This window comes from Notolabrus celidotus, chromosome 13 (assembly GCF_009762535.1).
Source record: "Notolabrus celidotus isolate fNotCel1 chromosome 13, fNotCel1.pri, whole genome shotgun sequence".
Lineage (NCBI taxonomy): Eukaryota > Metazoa > Chordata > Actinopteri > Labriformes > Labridae > Notolabrus > Notolabrus celidotus.
In genome coordinates, this window is record NC_048284.1 from 28,192,379 (window position 1) to 28,215,611 (window position 23,233).

The 23,233-nt window shown below is 41.3% G+C and overlaps 1 protein-coding gene across 2 annotated transcripts in view; it reads right to left on the minus strand.

Annotated features, from left to right (window-relative positions):
• Nucleotides 1–1,510: 1,510 nt before the first annotated feature.
• lama4 (laminin, alpha 4) overlaps nt 1,511–23,233 on the minus strand; it is a 41,475-nt gene continuing 19,752 nt past the window's right edge. The window contains exons 14-40 of one of the 2 annotated variants that reach the window (XM_034699561.1): nt 21,553–21,669; nt 20,865–21,013; nt 18,882–19,023; nt 18,701–18,794; nt 18,503–18,619; nt 17,992–18,177; nt 17,263–17,402; nt 16,917–17,081; nt 15,362–15,507; nt 14,527–14,689; nt 13,618–13,751; nt 12,950–13,121; nt 12,664–12,795; nt 12,432–12,574; nt 12,179–12,308; nt 11,790–11,927; nt 11,464–11,597; nt 10,333–10,497; nt 8,390–8,543; nt 7,322–7,515; nt 7,001–7,190; nt 6,746–6,901; nt 4,438–4,597; nt 3,762–3,889; nt 3,572–3,665; nt 2,339–2,458; nt 1,511–2,250 (exon numbers count right to left, since the gene is read on the minus strand). In XM_034699561.1, coding sequence (XP_034555452.1) covers nt 2,105–2,250; nt 2,339–2,458; nt 3,572–3,665; nt 3,762–3,889; nt 4,438–4,597; nt 6,746–6,901; nt 7,001–7,190; nt 7,322–7,515; nt 8,390–8,543; nt 10,333–10,497; nt 11,464–11,597; nt 11,790–11,927; nt 12,179–12,308; nt 12,432–12,574; nt 12,664–12,795; nt 12,950–13,121; nt 13,618–13,751; nt 14,527–14,689; nt 15,362–15,507; nt 16,917–17,081; nt 17,263–17,402; nt 17,992–18,177; nt 18,503–18,619; nt 18,701–18,794; nt 18,882–19,023; nt 20,865–21,013; nt 21,553–21,669 — 3,909 coding nt within the window. In that variant the 3' untranslated portion in view covers nt 1,511–2,104. Of the gene's footprint in view, nt 2,251–2,338; nt 2,459–3,571; nt 3,666–3,761; nt 3,890–4,437; nt 4,598–6,745; nt 6,902–7,000; nt 7,191–7,321; nt 7,516–8,389; nt 8,544–10,332; nt 10,498–11,463; nt 11,598–11,789; nt 11,928–12,178; nt 12,309–12,431; nt 12,575–12,663; nt 12,796–12,949; nt 13,122–13,617; nt 13,752–14,526; nt 14,690–15,361; nt 15,508–16,916; nt 17,082–17,262; nt 17,403–17,991; nt 18,178–18,502; nt 18,795–18,881; nt 19,024–20,864; nt 21,014–21,552; nt 21,670–23,233 lie in introns of both variants that reach the window. The other variant, XM_034699560.1, reaches the window with a different exon arrangement.

Here is a 23,233-nt window from a genome sequence, read left to right on the forward strand (position 1 = left end):
ATTAATAATATATTAATAATATATATATAATATATTAATGTTATATATTAATATAACTAATATTATATTATATTAATATAATATATTAATAAAAATTGAAACATGCAACAGAGCTGCTGTTATTAAGAGATACTCTTACTAGCACTGTAAACAAAATACAATCTATGGAGCCTCTGTTCATCATTTACCTTCCTATCAGTCTCATCTTTTTACCTCTCCAAATAAATATTAGACTGCTGTTAAACCGTCGAAGTAACGCTTTCCTGACAAAATTGTTTTAATAAAGCAGAAAGCAATATGGAGAGATTCGTCACTCTTATCGTGTAGGCCCTACTGCAATGATGTAATAATAATAATAATGATAATAATAATAATACTTTACTTATATAGCACTTTTCAATACAGGTAATAAAGTGCTTTACAGTGGGCAATAAAAACAAGAAGAAGTGCAAAGCAAAATGAAGCGATACAAAATAAAATGAAATAAAAGCCTAAAAACATACAAATTTATAAAACAGATCGTTAAAATCAGAGCTAAAATTAAATATAATCAAACAATAAAAGCCTTCCTGTAAAAATGTGTCTTGAGTAATGACAAAACACGGGACTGGCTCTGCTAGTCTGATCTCCTCTGGCAGGCTGTTCCAGAGTGTAGGAGCTCTGACTGAAAGAGCCATGTCCCCTTTGGTTTTCAGTTGGGTCCCTGGAACAGCTAACAGAGCACTGCCAGAGGATCTCAGACTGCGACCAGGTTTGAAGGGGGATAAAAGCTCAGAGAGAGGGGCAAGTCCATGCTGTCAATAAAAAGTCAATAAAGTAATCTTAAAATCAATCCTAAAGCCAACATGTAGGCTATGCTATAATGACTTGAGAAACACTTGATAAATGAATAAGTAGTCTAAATAGATGTGAATATGGTTGACTATTCAATGATTACCTCAGATAAATATTACAATTGGAAAAAATTGACCTATAATTAAGGCACACTTGTCATAACAAATCATAAAGGACACCTTAAATAGCCTAACACCATGCACAACAAGGTTTCCTTACTACTCAGACTTGTTTTTCCTTCACCTCTATTATTTATTTGGGAAAATTTGTATTGTACGCAGTAGAGGGCACTGTTTCCACAGTATTCTAAAGAAACACCCGCTTACTGATATCACTACAAACATATAAAAAAGGCAATTTTAAAAATATTTTCCAAGTAGAGTTAAGTTTGCTAATGCATTTCCCCCCCCAAAAAACCTCTATGATTGCTTTTTCCAATGGTCAACACTGAAATCAGCTTGTGCAATGATTGTCCAAATAAATTGACCAATATCAAATGTAAGCAGTTAATGATACCTTTTAATTTCATTGCAATTGACAGATTCAAATTGTTTGAGGTGTGTTTTATGCTCAAGATAAAACAACAACTTAACTAAGTTGACGTCTGTATATTCCATCTAAACTTCTAATAATCTTATAATATTCTTATGATAAACAACAATAAATTCAAAGCTTGTATGTGTGTAAAATGTTTTTAATTCATCAGAAATAAAACAGTACAAAAGGAGAGCTCAGAGCTTGTACAAAAATTATAAAGTTGGATGGACAAAAAATGTGTCTTTCATATTGTGCTTTTTATTTGGGGCATTTTTGCCATTATTAGATAGGATGGTTGAAGAGATACAGGAGTAGATAGTAGGGGATGATGTGCAGCACAGGGTAAAGGCCGGAAGTTAAACCAGCAACCGACTAAGCCTCTGTACATGTGGCGACCAGACCGCATGTATGGAGACCAGACCAGCGCCTCCTGTTCTGACCTTTAATTTATTTGAAGTCAGAGTTTTCGCTAACTGTTGAATCTGATCAAATTTTTCGTTTCTAATTATAGTTTCTTCTCTTGATTTTGTTAAAGCTTGACAATTTGGTCGTACTCTGCATCAGACATTATAATGTAAAACAAAGAAAAACCGATGATTACAGTTAAAGACAGAATAAGGACAAAGTGACAGAGAATGATAGAACAGTGACAATACTTTTCTCAATGTCTATGTTTAACAGAAAGAGAGTTTTAATGTGTTTGGTCAGTGCTATGTTGGGGTTTGGGACGGTTTTATGCTGCGGGACAGGTTCCAACGCTGACGGCTCCGCTGACCAGTTCGGCTTTACTGAAGCTCACTTGGCTCTTGTTAATGGTCAGGTTCCTCATGCAGCCCACGTAGGCCTTTCTGGTGGCGAAGCCCTCTGGGAGGATCAGATCTGAGAAGATAGAAAGAGCGTCACGTGGTTGAGAAGTATTGTATTGTATTGTTGGTAGAAATAATAAAGAAATGTGTTCCTGGCTCACCTGGAGCGCCCCCAATAAACACCGGCTTCTTGTTATCTGTGGAACTGGGGTTCAGAGGCCCAACCACATGGTTGACTTCAGAGTCCACATCAAGCTGGACAACATTGGCATTTCTGATCACTGAGATCATGCAGGACAGAAAGGATCAGTTCAGTAAAATAAATCCACAGTCCACCTTTCATATTGTTTCATAACTGCACCAAAGCGACGGCGCCTACACTTGTGAGTCATTAATATATGTATTTATCCCCAATTACATTTGTGTTAAAATTATTTACATCCATAGACTGTATAAACATAAACAGCACAACAGCTATAGAGTGAAGCCAAAGCTTTCAGAGCTCCCCTGGTGACTGTCTGCAGGATAGGTCATGAAGTCTACCTCCTCCATGTTAATGGATAGGGCATGGTCAAAATGTAAAATCCAAATACAGGTCAAATAAATATTTGTCAAACATGGTTTCTTTCATTATTAGTTCTTATCACGCTGACTGATGTCAAAATGTAAATTTTTCAAAAAAACAAACAAACACCAAGTACCAAAAAATAACACGAGTCATTTAATTTCCAATAACAGTGAGCATCTGCTTCAAACCAGCACAAGAATCTGTTCTGCTGTGGACTGAGCCCACCTGAGAGCAACAACGCTTTAGCAACAAAGTAAATATGTGTTTTGATTAGAATTAGGGGTGCGGTGTGAGTCTGCATATCTTGGGTTCAATATGCCTCACCAGTGCAATTTGTCAGTGCACCTTGGGGCAATATTTTGGCTTCACTTTTTTACAGTGTGAGGAGAAGAAGGCACGCTGTCCATGTTGTAATACATTAAATGCTCAGATACAGCACTTACAGGGGAATTTAGGCGTATTACACCTTGGGCTAAGTACTCACACATTTTGGTGAGTTAATGACAAACAGTCTAGGATTTACTTGAGCAGACTGCTTCTGCAATCACTTCCAACACTTATACATTAAATAAAAGCATGCCCACTGAACGTGATTGTTTTTGCTACTGATATAAACTTAATTTGACAACTACATCTAGTAGTGGCAAAAAAAACACGTGATCCTTAGGACTACAGTGAAGCAACAACAGCATCTTTAAAAAAAAGTTAGTCTTTAACAAAAATATGTCAAAGTGAGACCCAGGTGTAGAAGTACTGACTTCAAAAAGGTTAACAGATCTGATTTCCTTTTTAAAAAAACAGCATTAAGTGTTGATTTAAGTCTCACCTGTGATTCTGTGCCAGTTGCCGTCACACAGACCCTGTTTGGGTGACACCTTTGTGTGGAACTCATGAGACCCGTCTTTAATAGCAGCCACCACCTAGAAACAATAACACACATGTTACTTCCATATCATAAACAGAAGATGTATTTCTCATATTCTGACCAACACATGTTAAATGACTGAATGACTGACCTCTCTTTGATGAATGTACACAATGAAAAATCCCTCTGCTGTGTGCACTTGCATTAGCACTCCAGATGCCACACGGGGGCGCACCTCCATCACCAGCTCAAACATCAGCCCGAGGTTAAATGTTTCATCTGCAGGAGAGAAGCAGAGCGAGGAAGATGAAGAGAGTCCTGCAACCTTATCTGCTCCAGGCCTCACCTTTTCATCCCATTAATCAGCCATGTTTCTCTGTGCACGGTGTGTGCACGTGTGAAATTACTGGACTCGTTCAACAGCTGCAGCCCAGGTCCCAAGTTCTGTGGGGCCCTCACCCCCCCATTTCATCTGCTCCCCCCTCAGCAGAGACATGGTTTCACCACAGCTGCACTGAGGGTATCATTTTCCCTCACCCAACCAAACTCTCCCCATGCACTCAGGGATGGTGAAAGACCAGAAGGGCTTGGGAGTGCTCCAAAAGGAAATCTAATGAGCCATGTAATATAACAGATGTTCAGTTTGCACAGAGCTACAGCTCCTGCCAAATGTACATTGTGTTACATTTGGATAGGAAAATTACACAAAATCAACACTTTGCAAACCTTGGATTTAAACAACACCTAAAATCCAATTGTTCAAGTTTAAAGCAGAAGAAAAGGTAAGCCAGGACTGTTATCGTCTTAAGTTAATGAAAGATATTTACCCAGCACAACATAGCCTCCTTCCTCTGAGAAGTATGTTCCTGCCTCGGAGCGCCCTTCAAAGCATTGAGTGACCCCGAAAGTCTCCACCTTGGAGGAGAGCCACTGTCCATCGAGCTGAATGCTCTTCAGACAGCCGGTGAAACTGTGTGCAGAGTTTCTCTACAAGCGGAAACATAGACACAGACATCAGAAATTTAAATAAACATTTCCGGACGTATGAGGCAGATATTTAAGTCAAGTAAAGGATGAAAGAAAACATAAATCGTTGGGTTTAACTGAGCAGCATCAAACACTGCACAGTTAATGTTATAGACTGTTTGGTTCACTTTTATCCTGCTGTAAATGCCTGAGTTTGTGCTCCGGTGTTTGAGATCATGAAGTAATTTAAGAGTAATAAATGTACCAAACTGATAAAAGCTCTGCAGCATCTCTTCTAACACACCTGAGCCCAGTATCTTCACTAAATGAGCTGATTTGTAATTACAGACAGGATCAGCCTGTTATCTTTGTTGCCTGACAACATTACAGACAAGTTCCACACTGATACACCCGTTTCATTAAAGACTACAATGTCTTTTTAAACCAGAAACAGCTGTTAAATTGCTCTCTTCAAAGCCATCAGACTTCATTTCACCTCACAGAGCCAGGAGCAGCGCCGCTCTGCCTCGGCTTCTGTTGGTGGGTGTGCTTGTGTTATTAATGGTGTTAAGCATGTTACAAAAACTATATGATGGATTGGAGCTTACTATTTAAAACAAGATAAATTAAAAATACAAGTCACGTGATACAGATGACTATATTCTCTGTAGTCATGCTCAGACCGTCAAATATCAACTAATGAACTCCGAACTTTGTGACCTGAAATAAGAAATCCTCCCGAACCAAGGATGATCACACAAGGCCGCTTCATATGAGACCTACGTCCTAACAGAGAACTGTGCCTGTGACCAGGGAGATCATCATTTCATGTTGTTGACTTGCTGGATAGCACAGTCATCTAATTCAGCTTCTGTTAACCATAATTCAAACTTTCACTTGTTTATTCCCTCTTAGAATTATGTTTTGATTGCTTCCTGAGTGAAGCGTTGAAGGGTTCAATTAGCTATGGAAATGTAAGCAAGATCAGGGTTTACTGTACCAAGCCGTACTGAACCAAATCTGACCACCTGGTGGAAACAAACTATTGGTCACAACCAGGGCTTAAACTGACTCTTCCATTAAACACTCATAGCGGTGATTGGGTTCAGAATTTCATCAGTAAAAACTATTTATTTTCAGTCCAACCTGATTGAGCTGCCATAGAAATCCCTGGTGTTTCAGTTTAAAGAGTGACCCTGCTAACTGTGGACTTTCAGTCAAATAGATCCCTCACAAATGACAAAAGAGACATACCTGATGAGAATATTTTTCACATGAATAAAAACTAAACTAGGTTGCATTCACCGGGTCTCTTTCTGTTAATCATCCAAAACACATTCTGGCTGTCAGCCACCAATAAACAGGGACACTTTTCAGACTGAAACACCACTCGCTCTGAATCGATCATTGTCCTTTCTGTATTTTGTAGAATTTGAGTCCACAGTTGAATATTGATACTTACAACTGTCCATGCAACAAGCAGACATTTTTATGCTGGTTACAGTTTTAATTCAGAGTTTCAAGTTCACTAAATTATATGGATGGATGGGCCAAAGGGCTACTTCTGTTGACAAAATGTGTACACTTATTTTTGATGACATGGGCTATTTTACAACTGCCAATAGAAGACATATCTTTTTTTCAGTCAGACATGTAGAACTTAAGTTATAATACATAGGGCTGTGCTTAAAAATATCAAAATGAATAAGGCTATTTCATTTTAAAATGCATTGTTTATCAGAAGTGAATTCAGTATGTTGACAAAAACATGAATCTACATTAGTGCTGATCTGTCTGAGTGTTGACTGGATGTGTAAAGAGTCAGCATTTGCTAACAGGTTAGCAGGTTAATCTTGTGATGGTGTGTTAATGTTGTTTTTATTTTACAGATTTTTGTGATGCACCAGAGAATAAAAACCTCAGAGGATGATAATCTGTAGAGTTGTAGGAGTCAAAGGGTCACACTAGTGGTTTCCTGCTGTCTGTGGGAACAGCAGTCTAAGAAAGGCAGAGCTGGATATCTGCCAGTATGAACCAACATGTTCGGAATAACTCAGAAGGACTGCAGCTGGCAGAGGTTGGTATGAGGTGACTTTTAAACCTTGATAAGAATATTCATGCTGTTTATTTCAAATGTCAAACCTTTTACACGTGAACTTCAACCTGTACCTGAATATTCTTCAGGGCTCTCTCTGGAGGAACTCCTCCAATGTAGATGGGACTGCTGACATGCCAGGAGACGTTGCTTCCCTTAGCTCTGTCTTCCAGCACTGTGAGCCCATCAATTATTAACCGCCCCGTGCTTCCATCACGGATAAAAATAACCTGCAGCGGGGAGGAGAGAGGAGCTTGTCAGTGCAGAAAGTGTTGACACCTAACTAAAACATTCACCGGCACATGCACGCACTCATCCACAGAACTTACATTGTGCCATGCGCCGTCATTGTATTTCTCCTCACTCCTCACTTTGACCCTTTGGTCTCCCACATTGAAGGTGTATACAAGCTTCCCGTGGGCCAGGAAGAGAGCCATGAAGTTGTCCTCATGGACGTCAGATACATAAAAGATGAGGCCAAAGGATGAGTGCGTCCTCAGGGACAGGGAGAAGTGGGACCTGCGGGGTGGAAGGTGCATTAAGCCATGCGTGCAGACACAAAGAAACCCTTGAAAGAGAACATGTGCAGAGTGAGCTTTAAAAATACTTGACCTTGAGGTTCCTTCAAAGCAGCTCTTAGTTTGACATACCTCTCAGAGAAGGAGTCTGGGAGGTCTGTGTAGTGCTGCCTGCTGTTCGCGGTGCCACCATAGTGGAAGGCGTGGCGGGTCGTTCTGGGACTTGAGGAGAGGTAGCAGGGCTCGATGTGTGGCTCTGATGGCTCCTGGTCATCACTCCTCAGTTCCATCAGGCCCAGAGGGAGACTGGACCTATCCCTGACAACCTATAGTAGCGTTTAATGGATGTCATGAAGGCCAAAATCACTGCAACTAAATAAGGAAATATGGATCTAACATTCTCACAGAGGCTATTTTCCCTCTGTGACAAGTTCAGTGTGGCTGTGGGGTTGACAATGGAAAGGAGACATCTTAGAAGAATTAGAAAGGATTTGACGACTCATTAGCTGCCACGAGTTAACAGCTAACATTAGCATCTAACTAGTTGCTGGTTAACAGTACTGTCTGATTACATGCACCATCTGAAAGGGCTAATGTTAGCTGTAGCTAAAAGATTATCTGACATTGTTTTTCCTTAAATATTGCCGACTGTTCATCCTCTTTTTCACTACAAGTGTTACCCACACACAGGTATGTATCCACAGATGGACCGGCCGGTCTGTGGTCGCTCTCTGCCCCTCACGTCTGATCACCTGCAGAGCCAGACACATGCTCTGCAGGTGATCAGAGAGAGACGTCCTTCAGTACGTCCTTCTTGTTAATGCATTGATTCAGGTGTATTTTCTCATGTTAAATATGAACCTACGCATAATGCTGTTTGAAGAAGTTACATCTGATGTCTGAGTTGTGGTTCCTGCAAAACGCTGCGTCAGTGATAATGGAATATTGAGTGAAAGACTTTGAAACCTGAGTCTTTATATAACATGTTGCTGATTATGACCTATACTGCAGATAGTTACCAGGGGAGGGGGGCCTCTAAATGTTATGCCTCCACTTTTGAAGAGCTGTGTCGTAATCATTTCATATGAGCAATAAGACATCATCCCTTTGAAAACAGCATTCATCTTGCCCACCTGACTGTCACGGTCAGAGGAGAATGGCTGCCGAGTGATTAAGATGAGCACACTTTTTCAGATTTACCTTCTGTGCCTGGCTCTGTCTGGCTCTTGAAGTGTGCTCCCTGCTTCGTGACAGCAGAGCAGCAGGGGGACGCTGGACTGGACAGTCCTGCAGGAGGGTTTGAACATTCTCTGTGTACCGCTGGAAGTCCTCGGGCTCAATGTCCCGGTCCTGTCTGCAGAAACAAAGAGAAGAAAGAATCACTGAGAAGGAGCTGCAGGGACACTCTCAACACACCAGCTGCTCTGCATTCACTCATCAAGGGTCAGGGGTCAAACAAACAAGACTTTCATTGAGGACACTAAGCTTAACTCCTGTGTGAGGAAACTTAAGTTTGACTTGCTTTTATAAATTCAGCTTTTTTGATGATTCTTTCTGCATTTCTGCTTTATTGAACAGACACAGATAGAGAGGGACGAGTGAGACAGGGGAGAGAAAGAGGGGACAGCGCGCAGCAACGGGCCTGGGTTAGGAAAGTGCAGATCATGTTATTAACCTGAACATGTTTGGTGGTACTTTTTTAACCCCAGACTAGAACCAGTTATTTTGAATGCCTTAATATGAAAAACACAACTGTGACTTTTCCCCAGCATTAACCACATGATCATTATTTTTGTAAGTAAGAAACTTCAAAACTGTGAAATACTACTTAGAAAGTCCAGTCAGACTTTGTTTTGACAGCCTGACTTGATATTTCTATTTTATAACAGCTGACTTAAAACTGGGGTTGGTAGTCAGATTTAGATTCACCTTTTGTTATACTGGTTAAAATGATCTGTATGTCCCGATGACAATCAGTACATAATGTGTTCTTAAAAAAGAGCAAAAAAGAGCTGTGATCTACAGCCGGAGTAAACCTGGGAAAACACCAACTAATCACCACTTTTAGGGTCCAATTTTTTAAACAAATCAAATCCCGTCCTGCCGTTCTTCCCGCCTCCTGCATGTACATTTCCCCGGCGTGTACTCCTCGTCCCCTGCCTCTGCTTCCCCTGACTCTACTGACTGCCCCTCTCGCTCGACCTCGAGCCTGTCCCCTCTGACCCGATGAGGGGCTTTGCTCAGGACTGTAGCCCGGATCAGAGTCTAAAAAGCTCTCACCACGGGGGCTTGGACAAGCAAATTAATTAATGATATTCAGTAAGTCCTACAGAAATCTATATGTGTTGTAGCGTCCGTCCGTCCAGATGCTGTAGGGATGACGAGCCGATTTGTGAACACGTTGAGCTTTACTAACCTAATACATACTGAAATGTATCTGAGTGCATCACAGTCACTTCTGAGAATAATTATGACACTGGAGCTGGATTCAATCACACAACCTTTAAAGTTCTAGCTCTTCACTTACTGCTGTTAGCCTGTGGCATTAATGAACCATATCAGCATCCAGGGATCTTTTTACTTCAGTTGTCGGAGCTTTAGATCATGCAGTCTTCTTTATTTCTGTGGTAATTTTAAAGCTACTTCCTTTACACTGTGACAGATATCTATGAACACTCTTGTCAACATCATCATTCTTTTCACCCTAAAATTAACCATTTTTAATATTAAACAAAACATAAATATGTTTTCTGACATGTTGATGTCCTCATTCATCTTAGCTGGTTAAAATCTGGCGGAAATCGGGTCTTGGATGTTTTTTTAAACAAATTTCAAAGTATAAATCTTTGATGATGCTTTGGTGCTTTTCTAAAGAACCTTTCAACAACATATTGTATTATTATTGTTATCATTATGATTTGTATTGCTAATTTGATAGCAGATTGCAAGTGTGAAACGTATTAGGAGCGCATAGGAACTCACATTTTAAAGCTTGAAGTCACTGACCAAAAAGTTGACTAGAGAAAACATGTAACCATAAAAAGGTCTCACTGTTGCAGTTTGGACAGATGTGAAGGAGATAATCAGTCTAATATTATATGTTGAATCAATGACTTCCATCCTGCTACTCCCTGGTGGTTTACCTGTTGATGTAGGCGTAGCTGATGCAGCCTGTTAAGTTCTTCAGGCTGCTGCTGGGAGACCCTCCATAGTAGAAGGTCTTGACAGCAGACCCAGATGACGATCTGGTGGCTGATGCAGGACGTTTCTTCTCCTGCTTGTCTTTGTCGTCCACCAGCAGTGAATACCTGAGAACAGGTTGACCAGTCAGTATAAATACTTTATACTACCATTTATTTACTTAGAAGAGTAAATCAAAACAGTGCATCCTTTGTGTTGTGTTTCAGGCAAAGATGATCACTAGGAAGCTTCAAGCAACATTTCAACTTTTCTATGGCTTCCTTAAATCTTCAGACTTCACAGAATTAAAGGTCTCAGTCGCAATCTTCTGCCAGTGTTTGGTTGTTGTGATGGTTATTTGTTGTTACTTTGTGCTTTAATATGACATCATTGTTGGGCATATTCCTGAGTGGGCATCTTCTCCTGCAGGTGATAACTTCAGAGGAAGGGGTGCACTAATGTGGGCACCTCCTCCCGTAAGTGGACTGAGTGATAGGATCTCACTTCCATCTCTAGCACACATTGACGTGCCTTCACACCTGTTGTAAGGCTGTCCACTTGGGATCTGATCAGCCAGATCAGGTGTTGATGCGAGGTGTAAACAGGGTCTTTGGTCAAAAAAATCAGGGACCACACAGTGAATTGCAAATACAAAAAGTTTTACAGCTGCTCCAGTAGATTGTGTTAGCCAATGGCAGTGAAACAGGCTGCAATTGCTGCACTGTAATCCCTTCAAACTAATGGATCAGATCAAAGTCTTAAACCACTGACAAGGCTAGATTTTGATTCTTATTGTCTGACAGCAATGCCGAAAAGATCTGTGCCTGTAAGTTGTTCAAAATATGTAAAATTACCCTTTAATGCAAACTATTGTGTGCATGGAGCAGGATTTAAACATTTGCAATTTGGTGGTGGTAAAAAAATAACCACCACCATCTCCAGAGCAAACCAAACCATGATCCCCTCGAACTGTATCTCATTAATACAGTTGAGAAGAAACGAGGTGTTGAGATGTCTACACTCAAAGACCAACACAGGCCATTACTACAGACTTTGGTCAGCCGAGCTCTGCAGTTGTGGAACTGAGTACTTACTTCTGATTGTTCACTGAGGCCACCAGGAAATGTGTCCTTCCATCGCTGTACTGTTTCTTGTGGGATTTGACTCGAAATCCTCTGCAGTTCATCACCACGGCTCCGTTCTCCACAGCGATGCTGAACTCATCAGACTGAAGCAGGAGGGAAACATTAGAGGAGTTCAAACAGAGCAAGTAAACAAAACAATTCAAGAAACATGAAGAATTTGTGATGACAAATAATAGCTTTGGTTGATCTCATCTTTACCAAAAATTCTGAGTATTTGATATTTGGCATTATGCACTTGATGATGTGACTTTTCAGTATCTGTTTTGTTTGTTTACCCCGTCATTGTGATAAAAGAGGAGTCCGTTGGTCTGCAGAGTTCTGAAGTTGAGTCCTCCCTCGAAGCTGTCGAAGGGTGAAATCTTTGCAGTGGATCCCAGGTAGCCCTCTCCAGTGAAATAGGCTTTACGGGACATCTATCACAATAAAAACACGCCTCCCTTTCATTACTTTCATTACTTTCACTCTGCACTCAGCTTACACTTCAGTGATCCCAAAATGGTGATATCGACTGACTCCTGTGAAAGCTCTTGATCTGTGTGTGTGTGTGAGAGAGAGAGTGTGTGTGTGTGTGTGCAGATGTGTGTGCAGTCTACTCTTCATCCGTATTTGTCACTCCAGCAGGTCATTATCACTGACAGTGTATGCAGCAGCAGGGAGCACTTACAAATGACTCCTCAGAGCAGCCGCTGCTGATGCCGATGGTGCCGGGCTCCTCCAACAGGTTGAAGTCTTTCTTCTGGAACTGGAAACCTTTCAGACAACCTTTCAGGCCCACCACATCAGACAGCTCAGGCCTGTGGGGATACAAATGCTGTCAGAAGATTGTGGTGAAACTGTGGGCTACACTGAACAAGGTTTCTCTTGTTGTTGTTGCCAAACTGCAGAGGGAAGATGGTGACTTTGGTTTTGTTGCTCACCTGGTTTTAAGAATGCTGGAGGGAGCCCCACCTATATAGATATCTGAGAAAGGTAGAGTGGTTTTTGGATTCTCCAAAGATTTAATATGGCTCTTGTCCACCAGCAGGATAACCTTCTTAGACTGATGGTAGATCACTGACACCTGTGGAACCAGTCCCACACGAAAGTTAGAGCAACGAGTAACTCACTCACCAGTGACAAGAACCAGCTCACTGAGAAGGAGACACGCACCTCATGGTATCGAGCATCATTTATTTTCAGCTTTGGTATTTTATCATCTAAAAGCTGTGGCCCATCGCTGAAGCCGAAGTCGTACTTTAGGCGAAGGTAACCGTTCCTTAACTCTAAGAGGAAGAATTTTTCCTGAAAAGAGGATTCAACAAATGTTAGATATTCAACATTAAAACACTTCAGGACTTTGGGTATATGTACGACATCTAGAAAGAAAGAGATGTGTTTCAAATGGATAAGATTTACTCTATGTTTATTGTGCAGGGCATCATTTTATGACACTCACCTCTTTGACCATGAGGAGAATGACCCCGTTGTTTACCACAGTTCGCACTCCAATATCAAATCTTGTGACCACACCAAATTTGCCTCTCCTCTCGATGTTGTTGACGAGTGCATAGCCCGTTCCATCGAACAGATAGCTGCTGACACGACCCTGGGCGAAGGCCAACTTGTACCTGAGAGCAGAAAGAGGGACATGGTTTGTTCCCTAAACTGCTTTTAGACAGTCTGACTGATATGAGAAGCATGACATAATCTGATATCAAGTTATATATTACATTTCGATACTTGCTAGTAATAATAATCATTCTAATTATCATAATACCTTTTATTTATAACACACTTTACATTAAGAACAAATCTCAAAGAGCTATAAAAACACATCATAAAAGCAGCAAAGGTAAAATCAAGATTAAAAACAGACAATAAGAACAAATTTAGAAATTGTAACGGTCTATATCATGTCCTTAATACAGGTCAAGAAATAGATCCTAAAGGAGTTAAGTGGACAGAGTCAAACATCAACAGTCTTCTGATAAATCTCTAAGTTAGCTCCTGCCCTGAAAACCTCTATTTCAAAAATCGTATGAAGTGCCCCTGGTTAGGAGAGTGTAGGGGGGGTCATATGGGACCCAGGAGCCTCATAAACAGACCAGTGAAGAAAGTGTTTACCTGGGGCACGGCGGTGCTGAAACGATATCCATTTTGTGAGTCTCTTTGAAGTTGTACAGACTGATCACATCGTTGTTCAGCGAACCCAACTCGATGCAGCCAACGAAAGGAGCCAGACTCAGAGGAGGTGGAAGCTGATGAAGTACAAAAACAGACGATTGAATAAGGATATTTCTCTGTTTGCTTGTCTTTTCTTCCTTTCTCTTCTGCCGCAAATAATAATTTAGTCATTTAACTATTATTATTATTGTTATTTTATTATATTATATTATATTAATACAGTTCATATATGGGCACCTTTCAAGACACTCAAGGTCACCTTACAAATACAACAACAATGAAACAGACTTAATATCAGAGCAAACAGTATGCAATAAAACAAAACAATATACAGTTTTAAAGGAAAAGAATAAATGCAATAATGAAATGCAATAAAAGACACATGTCTGGTGTTTACAGTGAATATGCACGTCTAGAAAGGGGAGTTTTAGGCAGGATTTGAGACTAGGAAGAGAGTTAGAGTTATGGATGGTTTGTGGTAGAGAGTTCCAGAGGTGGGGTGCCACACGGAATGAATGCTTGAGATCCCATGGAGGTCATGGGCTGGTACAAAAAACGAGTGTGGTCTGGATAGCTCATTTCTTGATCGACACACCCTGTATGGGGAGTTAATTTTAACATAACGCGGCTATTTCAAAGATATTGAGATTACGAGTGGCTAGGAGGCTCAAAGCCCGCCTCTTTACCTCACGCTAACTCGAAAGTCTATGGTGTGTGTTTATTTGTTGAAGTACGTATTCATTATTCCCTCTACACCATTGGACATGCAGGCATGCCCTCAATGACCCCTCGAGATTCAGTAAAGATTGAATTGAGTGTATAAACAGGAATATGTTTTTAAAGCTTTACCTTGACGTCTGGCGGGACTCCACCAATAAAGAACACGATGTCCTTGGGGTCGATGTCAAACAGCGAGTCAGTGCCCGGAGCCTCGCCTTTCTGGATGAACTTCTGCTCGTCTGTGAAACTGTGACTGGGGATGGTGAGGAACACCTTTCCATGTCGGCCAAGCCTTTAAAAAACAGCACAGAGGAGCATGAGGGGTCAAACATCTCATTACTCTTAATATATACTACAATAACATGAGGAGTACAGATACTTCAAGATACAATAAGATATAAAATGAGAAGGATAAGAGAAAACTGATTTTCTGTTTTCTATTTGACACTCAGGGTATCTCTTTCAGCCCTCCACAGTGTTTCTAAAGGCCACACCCCCCACAGGTAAACAGTGGGAGATGAAGCGTACACCCTAACCAGACAGGGGTGAAACAGGACTCTTGCTCTATCGCTCCCCTCCCTCTCTTCTTCCTAACATCTCTCCACAGACTGATCTCTCAGGTTGTCATCTCTCCTCATCTCTCTCCTCTCATTACATTGGGTGAGGTAGAGTGTACAGTAGGGGTGAGCTCCTAGCCCAATCAGGTTTCTGAGCTAACTGTTAACCAATGGGATGCGTGCTTCTCCTTTTCAACAGAGCACATGTACCTTGTGTTTAATTTAAACTTTATTGTTGTGCTTTTATTTTCAGTTGATTGTGGAAACTTATTAGTGTCAAAATTCATTTATCTGAAATTATAATCTAGGAATGATCTTATAATTCAATCAGGTTTAAGTGCTGCTTCTCTGACAGCTGCTTGCATAGGGCACAAAGTTTATATTATAAAGTAAATAAAAAGATTTACCTCTCCACTTTGACGTAGTTAAAGACTGCAGGCCATTGGCTGACGGGCTTTGAACCAAGAGGGATCTCCACATCTTCACCTCCCAGGTTGTAAACGTACACCAGGTTGTCATTCTTGATGGCCAGACCCATGTAGTCTTTCCTGCCCTGTGAGAGAGAACAGTGTTTCATCACGGTGGGTTCATTCTCTGTTCATTTTCCCATCATTACCTCAATGATATCTCATGTTATCTCACTTTGAGATACAGTGGTTTCAAACACATAAACATTTATCTGCGAGGATTTATGACTCTCATGCTGGGGCTTTTATCCCACTCTGAAAGGCGCATACAAACACTGCTGCATAGATTACAGTGGCAGTGAAATCTCCTCGGTGAAGTGTCACTATAGAGAACAGAGAGGCCTCACATTGGGTCACTGCACTGTGCGGGTGGGGGGCTAATGGTATTTATGTAAATTAACTCCAACTTTGAAGGCACATACATGTTCCATTGTCACCGGCGTCTCTTGGAGACCTTTTCAAAGGGACAACTGTTCACATTCAATGCCTGCCTCCAAGGTCACAACAAAGGATTAATGTCCACAAGCAGCACCCTGCCTTTATCTTCGCCCCGGGGCCTCTGAGTGCAAGTTTGTGAAGTTTGAAGCAGGTCTTCACCGTTGACCCATTATCAAACCTCCCGGGCATCTATTTGACTGACACATCAAGTTAAAAAATGACGTTTTCTGATGAACCAGGTGCAAGTAGGTCCTTTACATAAAAACATCTTTAAACAACGTATTCTTTGTTGCCATGTAACTCGCTGGGTGCTTAATTGTAGACTGTATCCCAACAGAAAGAACAAAGGATGAAAAGTGAGGCTGGTGCAGAGGCATGTCAAAAAGTGCAGATCCTAGAGTGTGAGAGACTTAAGCAAGTCAACCTCTAAAAAGCCTGGACAAGAACAGTTTGTTAGGACATTTCTTTTCAACAGAAACTAATTTAAACATCTAAATTCTCATTCTATTATCAGAATTTTTACATTTTACAGAACGAACAGATATCCAAGCAGTCCATTATTTCTTATTTCTATGTTGGCCTTTAATTGGGGCAAGCTTTTATTAGGATTTTTACTGTAAATACATCACAGCTGCTTTATCCCCTAAAAATATCCCTAGCAGGCCATCTTCTCAAACCATTTTGACCCAAACAATCATTGGCCTCTGTTTCTTTATAGTCACACTGTTTATTTAACCTTTATTTAACCAGGTGAGTTAATTGAGAACCAATTCTCATTTGCAATAACGACCTGGGCGACCACTGACCACTAAACAGTTTGTGAAACAGATAGATTTATATGTATATCTTTTTATAGACTATAGGCAAGTTCTATCTTTTTACAAATGGACCAAGGTTGTATGATACACTTAATATGTGTAATCTAAAAGTGCATGCCTCATCTTTCTCATCAAGTGATTTCACACATGTAATAACTCTCATCTCATCTGAGTGTGCTATCTGGATGACTTTAGCTCTAATCTGATCATCCTAAATGATAGAAGGGATCAATCCTCACATTTCTGTCTCCCAGGTATAAGATGAAGCGGTCCTCGATGGGATCTTTGTCAGGGTCCACTCTGATGAACAGGCTGATCGACGTCACTGTCTTCAGTTCCTCCAGGTTGCTGTGGGGATGAACCTCCACTGAGGACTGGCCGTTGAACTTCATGGACACTTGGACCTGCAGTTGAGAAAACACCATCAAGTCTTAGAGTATACATCTCTTTTCAGAAGGAAAAACAAGTGTCCACCCGTAAATGTCCTGTTTGTTTTCTTTTTTTAAAAGGTTGCATGTAAATGGAAGTTCTGCTTTATTCTCCACGTGAACCATATTGGAAACATTCTTAAAATTAAGCCTTTACCTTCTTGGCCACGCTCCTGGCCTGGGCTATGAGCTCCCTGATCCTCAAGATGTTCGTGGTCACGTTGTTGACTGGCTTCTTCTCCTCGACCACCTTCAGCTTGTCCAGCAGCTCAGGAACGAGTCCGTTCAGGATGGCCACTAAAAAGAGAGGGAAAACATGCACAGTCAAACGCACTGGGGAACACCATGTACAGTGGGGGACAGTAAACAAGTCCATGATACCACACACTGTTGGTTTCTTCCCATCTAATATTTTAGATGGAATCTAATAGCCTCCAGACGAAGGCAAAATTCAACATGGCAGATTTATCATTGGTTTTATGGTATGAGTCTAGAGAGTTTTTGTAGGTCTAGGCATGATATATATGCCTACCACATTTCAAAACTCTAAGATGAATACAGTGCAGGGGATGAACTTTTGAAATTTTGTGGAGATGCCCCAAATCCTAGGGATACGCTACAGTTCTTAAGGGGTTACACTTGGTGTAACTCCTCGTAGAGGGGTAAACTGATCCAAGTGAATTTTTTTTGGGACCTCAATTACTTCAATGAGGTCAAAAATACCTCAATATATTAAAAGTTATTCAGCTTGTGATCAAAACTCAAAGGTAACGTCTTTTGCAACTCATCAAACATTGATGTCTTCTCATAAAAATATGGTCATTTTCAGCTATGTGCCAAGCATCACACTCATTTGTTGTCGCAAACTCTGCAGGTGTATTGTTACCTGCTCCTCCTGCAGACTCGACGGCCTGTTCATAAGCCTCAGTGGAGTACTCATTGCTTCTCATGCTGCTGGCCCACTCCTCCACCTTGCTGCTGATGGGGGTGATGGTCTGAAGGACCTCTGCAGAGCGGTTCAGAGTCCCCTGGGCCACCTGCAGGGTGAACTCCAGCCGCTGAGGTGTTCTGTCTGGAAGTGGGAGAAGTTTTTTGAAGGACTCATTGGTTATTCCTGGATTACTTGTTGTAATATTATTTCTTACAACAGCTAAGACACATGAAAATGATGATGAAATAGAACTAGGATGATGATTTGTGGCTCTGCTGCCTTGGGGAATTGGGCAGAGAATTACAGCCTGATTTGGCTCATGTCGTATGAGCCATGCATGACAAAGCTACATTAAACACACCCTCCAGCTCTGTCTGTAGTATAAATGAGATATGATTTATCATCTGTAGGTGAGTCTGACAGCCAAATAGAGGACTGTGTCAGAAGAAAAGATGCAAAGTCTCACCTGTATGGATTCCACTGATATCTTCTTTCACTTCTGCAAGTTTCTTGGTGTTTTTTGCCATGGTCTCTTTGGTCTCCTCGATGTAGTTCAGCTGTTCAACCACCTCTGTTTCAACCTCTGTGATGGACAGATACAGACTGTTAGAGAAACATCTGATAAATAAACAATGAGAAAGTGTCATTAATGGAGGCCTAGTACCCTTCTGTTCTGAATGTAGTGACACAGACTCCTTGAAAACATTGTTGCTCTGTGTTACCAGGTACTCGAGCTGATCATTGACCGTAGAGATGGCCTGAAACACAGAGTGTAAAACATAACAACAGATACTGGAATTGATGAAAATTGATGTGAACTGTGTATTTAAATGATGTTTACATACATCTTCAGCTCTCTGGGAAAGGTTGAGGGTGGTGATGGAGGTGATATTGGCATCGTTGATGTATTTCACAATGTTGTTGTAGACGTTGGCAGCACTTATGGCTTTCTGCACGAAGCCATTAGCATCGCTCTCTCTCAGATCCCTGGAGGAGACAGGTTGATGGATGATACATTCTCATTTGTTGTTCTTATATTGCACATGATAGCAGCAAAAAGTCACAGCGCTCTTGGGTATGATATTAAATTCAAGCTGTATTAGTCAATATTTAAAATTAGAAGTGGATCAGGCAGCAAACATTCAGAACCTCTCATATCTTTGAAGTGTTTTAGCAACATCTAATTGTTTTTGGTTTTTGGAGCACAAAATCAAAAGTTTTAAAATAACTGATCAATGACTATTCAGGAGTGACTTATCATCAGCTTCGAGCACCTTTTCGTCTTAAAGAGCTCATAGTCCACTATTATCCCTCTAGATCACTACGCTCGCAACATGCAGGCCTGGTCACAGTATCTAAAGTCTCTAAAAGTAGTATGGGAGATCGATCCTTCAGTTTGCAGCTCCTCTCCTTTGGAATTATTTACCAGTCAGAATCCAGGGGGCAGACACCCTCTACTTTTAAGAGTAGGCTTCAAATTTTCCTTTTTGGTAAGGCTTATAGTTAGGATTGTCTCAGGCTTGGACCAGCTGCTTAGTTATGCTGCGAAAGTCTTAGACTGCCGGTGGAATTGACACACTTGGATCCTGTCTTTCCCTCTCTCTCCTCTCTCTGCTTGTGATTTACTTTAAGTCTCCCTGTCCCATCAAAGTTACTAACTATAGATCTTTCTTGGAGTCCATAAGCTCCTTTGTCTCATAGATGGTGTCACAGGACACCTTCGTTCAGTTTTCTGTATTTTCCTTGCTTTAGATTTCTGTTACCACTTTGTGTTTTTGCCTTGTGGTCATGTCTTGTTTCATCATCCTTATTTGGCCTCCCTGAGTTGTTTCCCAATATTGTCATATTTTATAAGTGTGTTTCAGTATGCCCTGAGTGTGTGTGAACAGTTTCCTGTTTTATTTTGTTGTTCTTGCTCCTTGTGTGTCTGGTCTGGTCTTACTTCCTGTCATTGTTTGTTTGTTTTCCCTCCCTTGAGATTATGTGCTAAGTATTTCCACCTGTGTCTCCTTGTCTCCCCTGCGTCCGATTGACCTGTCAGTATTAGTCTCTGTGTTTCCTCCCTTCTGTGACAGCTCATTATGTCGTTCATGTGTTCCCCGATGTTTCTTTGTGTTGTCGTTTAAACATTTTTAAAGTTTGTTTGACCTTTTTGTGTTTTCTTCTGTTTATTTAATAAATATTTTAGTCTGCCCGTGGATCCTCCTTCCTTTGTTTTCCCCCCATTGACAGATGGTAGACGATCAGCCGCTACAATCGTAATATCCGTCTCATCAAAGATGGGATCATTTGAAGTCCGAGGAGAAGCAGAAGGTTTTAACAGCGGTTCTGTGTTGGCAGCGTGTTCTCTGCAGAGATGACTTTCATCTGTTCTCCTGTTTTATTTTCCATGAGCAGAAATAATTAATCTTGCATAATAACAGAGTACCGCAGATAAATTAACATATGTTACAGCTGGTGATTTCAACGCTAGTAACTTAAGTTACTGACTACTTTCTTGGGTTGGTTCAGTGTGGACTTCACACCTTAGCGCAAGACAAAACGTATACTTGTTATGAATTGGTCCTATCAAATAAAGTTTAACTGATTGCTTGACTGATAGCTATTTCATTAAATGCAATAAGGAGATAATTGTTTACTAATGGTTTATTACGAGTCAGTTTCTCATTCCTTCCTCATTGTTCCCAGTCAAAACACAACTTTCTGCGTCCATCAGTGTTCCCTCAGTAACTCCTGTGCTTTAAACTATCTGCAGTGAATCATGGTTCGATCTCTCCATTGTTTTGATAGATCATGACAGATAATATTGATAGAAAATGCAGCCTCACTCCTCCAGTTCATTGGCCTGTCTGTCCAGCTCGTTGGCATGCTCGTCGGCTCTCTGCACCAGATCTCTGTCAGCCAGCGACAGGCGCTCAGTCTTCTCCGTCAGCTGTTGGCTGGCTCCATCGATCGCCGCGTGGTACTGAGACACGTTCTGTGCACACATACAAACACACACATTTATACAAACATTCATTTTATTACATGCAAAGATATTCCACTGCTTTGCATTCATATCCCATTGTCAGAATCCTTGAGACTTCTAATAACTCACAGTCTATGCGCACACACGCAAACACACACACATCTCAGCTAACATTGTTAGCTCAGGGTGATTGCTATCCCCCACAGAGTAACTCAATAGAGAGCTACTGGACTAAAAATGGAGAGCTGTTTGAGAACACGGCTTATTCAATCACCAGCAATCCACAAATTGGTTTCAAATCAAATTGGCTCGTTTTAGGATCTGACACAGACTGCATCTCTGCGATCCATTTCATGAATAAATTCAATGTAGGCTCTGAGACGCTGCAGCTTGATATCGTATTCTATCAGATTATGAAACACACTCTCTCATACAGTCAACCACAAAGAAACCTAAGCATCATTGGACATCAGGGGCCTGGAGATGATTTCATTCTTCACATTCATCCCATAACACCACCAGGGTCCAGAGTGTCGTTTAGGCCTCACCTGCACTAAAGCATCCATCCCGGCCACAGCCTGCTCTGCTTCAGAGATGAAGCCTGCAGCAGTATCCAGAGTGTCGTGGACAGCAGCTTGGTCTTCTGACAGCCTCTGCTGCTTCGCCTGGAGAAAGAACGAAATACACATGATCAAGTTTAGTACGATTCAAGCTTCAGAACACATACAGAAACTCTTTGGGATTACAGGGGGATCTCCAAAATCTTAGCACCCGAGCCCTTTAAATAATTGACCAAAATAGTCTGTTACTCTTGGATTTGTAATAAAAGAAGATCAACGGCACTTTTTCCTGTGACTTAATCATGACTTAGAAAATGAAATAAATCTCTCACCAAAATGTTTGTCATTACTTTTGAATGCCTTTGTGACTCACTCTCAGGCAGGTTCATATTGTTGGAGATACTCTATGTTGCTGGTGCAGATAATGTACAGTATCAACTCCCCACTTTTAATTTGCCTGCATGACTGAGTATGGCACAACGATGAGATCATTTGATTGGCCGAGGTAACCACACAGTGTGCACGCCGTGTCTGCAGCCGGGGTCGACCGGTCTGCACTGAGGCGAGGAAGAGCCCCAGATTAGGAGAGGCTCCATGTTTGGTTAGTGCACCATTCATGGCATTGATTTACAGCAGAAGCCCTGATCATGGAGATCACCATCCTTGATAAAACATGTGCACACAAATACACAAACACAGACACACACAGAGACACAGAGAGAGTTCAGCAGCAGCTGTTCTGCTGGACCGCAGACCCAGAATATCAGCCAGGTCATGACCACGATGACCGGATCACAACAGCCTGGATCCAAATTCCAACTGTGCCAGATTTAACACAGTGATAAATCAACAGATCCAGGGAGTGACACAAAATCCTGCATGTAAATTCTGGAAAGACCACTCCAGTGTTTCACACATTTCAACCCATTTCTGAAAAATATGTGCAACTGGATCACTGCCAACTATCTCCAGAGCCATGTGTTTGGCTGTCCATGTTTGAGTGTGTCCCACCCAGCAGGCACAAGAACTTCAAACCTCTGTGAAGAGTTGGTTGCTGGTTATCAAACAGACTAATGTTACCACTGATGAATCTTTGTGTCCTGACAGAATTTCCTCAAAGGAGCTCTTAGAGACCTGAAACTTGCCTCAGATCCTGCAGGTAGTCCGTCACATGGAGCATCATGCCTGATATGTTACAGTATATGGATAACTGGATGTCTCATTCACTCATTTTGTGTAATCAGCTTGTTTTTATTGTTTTGGTTTGTTTATGCTGCTTTCTTTACCAGAGTATCTGAATCAATGAGCTTTTTTTTTTTTTAGTTTTTGCAGTGAATGCAAATTGATATCTATCTATCTATCTATCTGTCTGTCTGTCTGTCTGTCTGTCCGTCCGTCCGTCCGTCCGTCCGTCCGTCCGTCCGTCCGTCCGTCCGCCCGCCCGCCCGTCCATCCATCCTTCTTTCTTTCTTTCTTTCTTTCTTTCTTTCTTTCTTTCTTTCTTTCTTTCTTTCTTTCTTTCTTTCTTTCTTTCTTTCTTTCTTTCTTTCTCTCTTTCTTTCTTTACCTCTGAAATTATCTGAACCATCCCGGTGATGTTTGTATCCTCTCCACCCCTGTAACATCGTAGACGAGCGTGATATTTTGCATTTGGCTGATTATCTCTAAC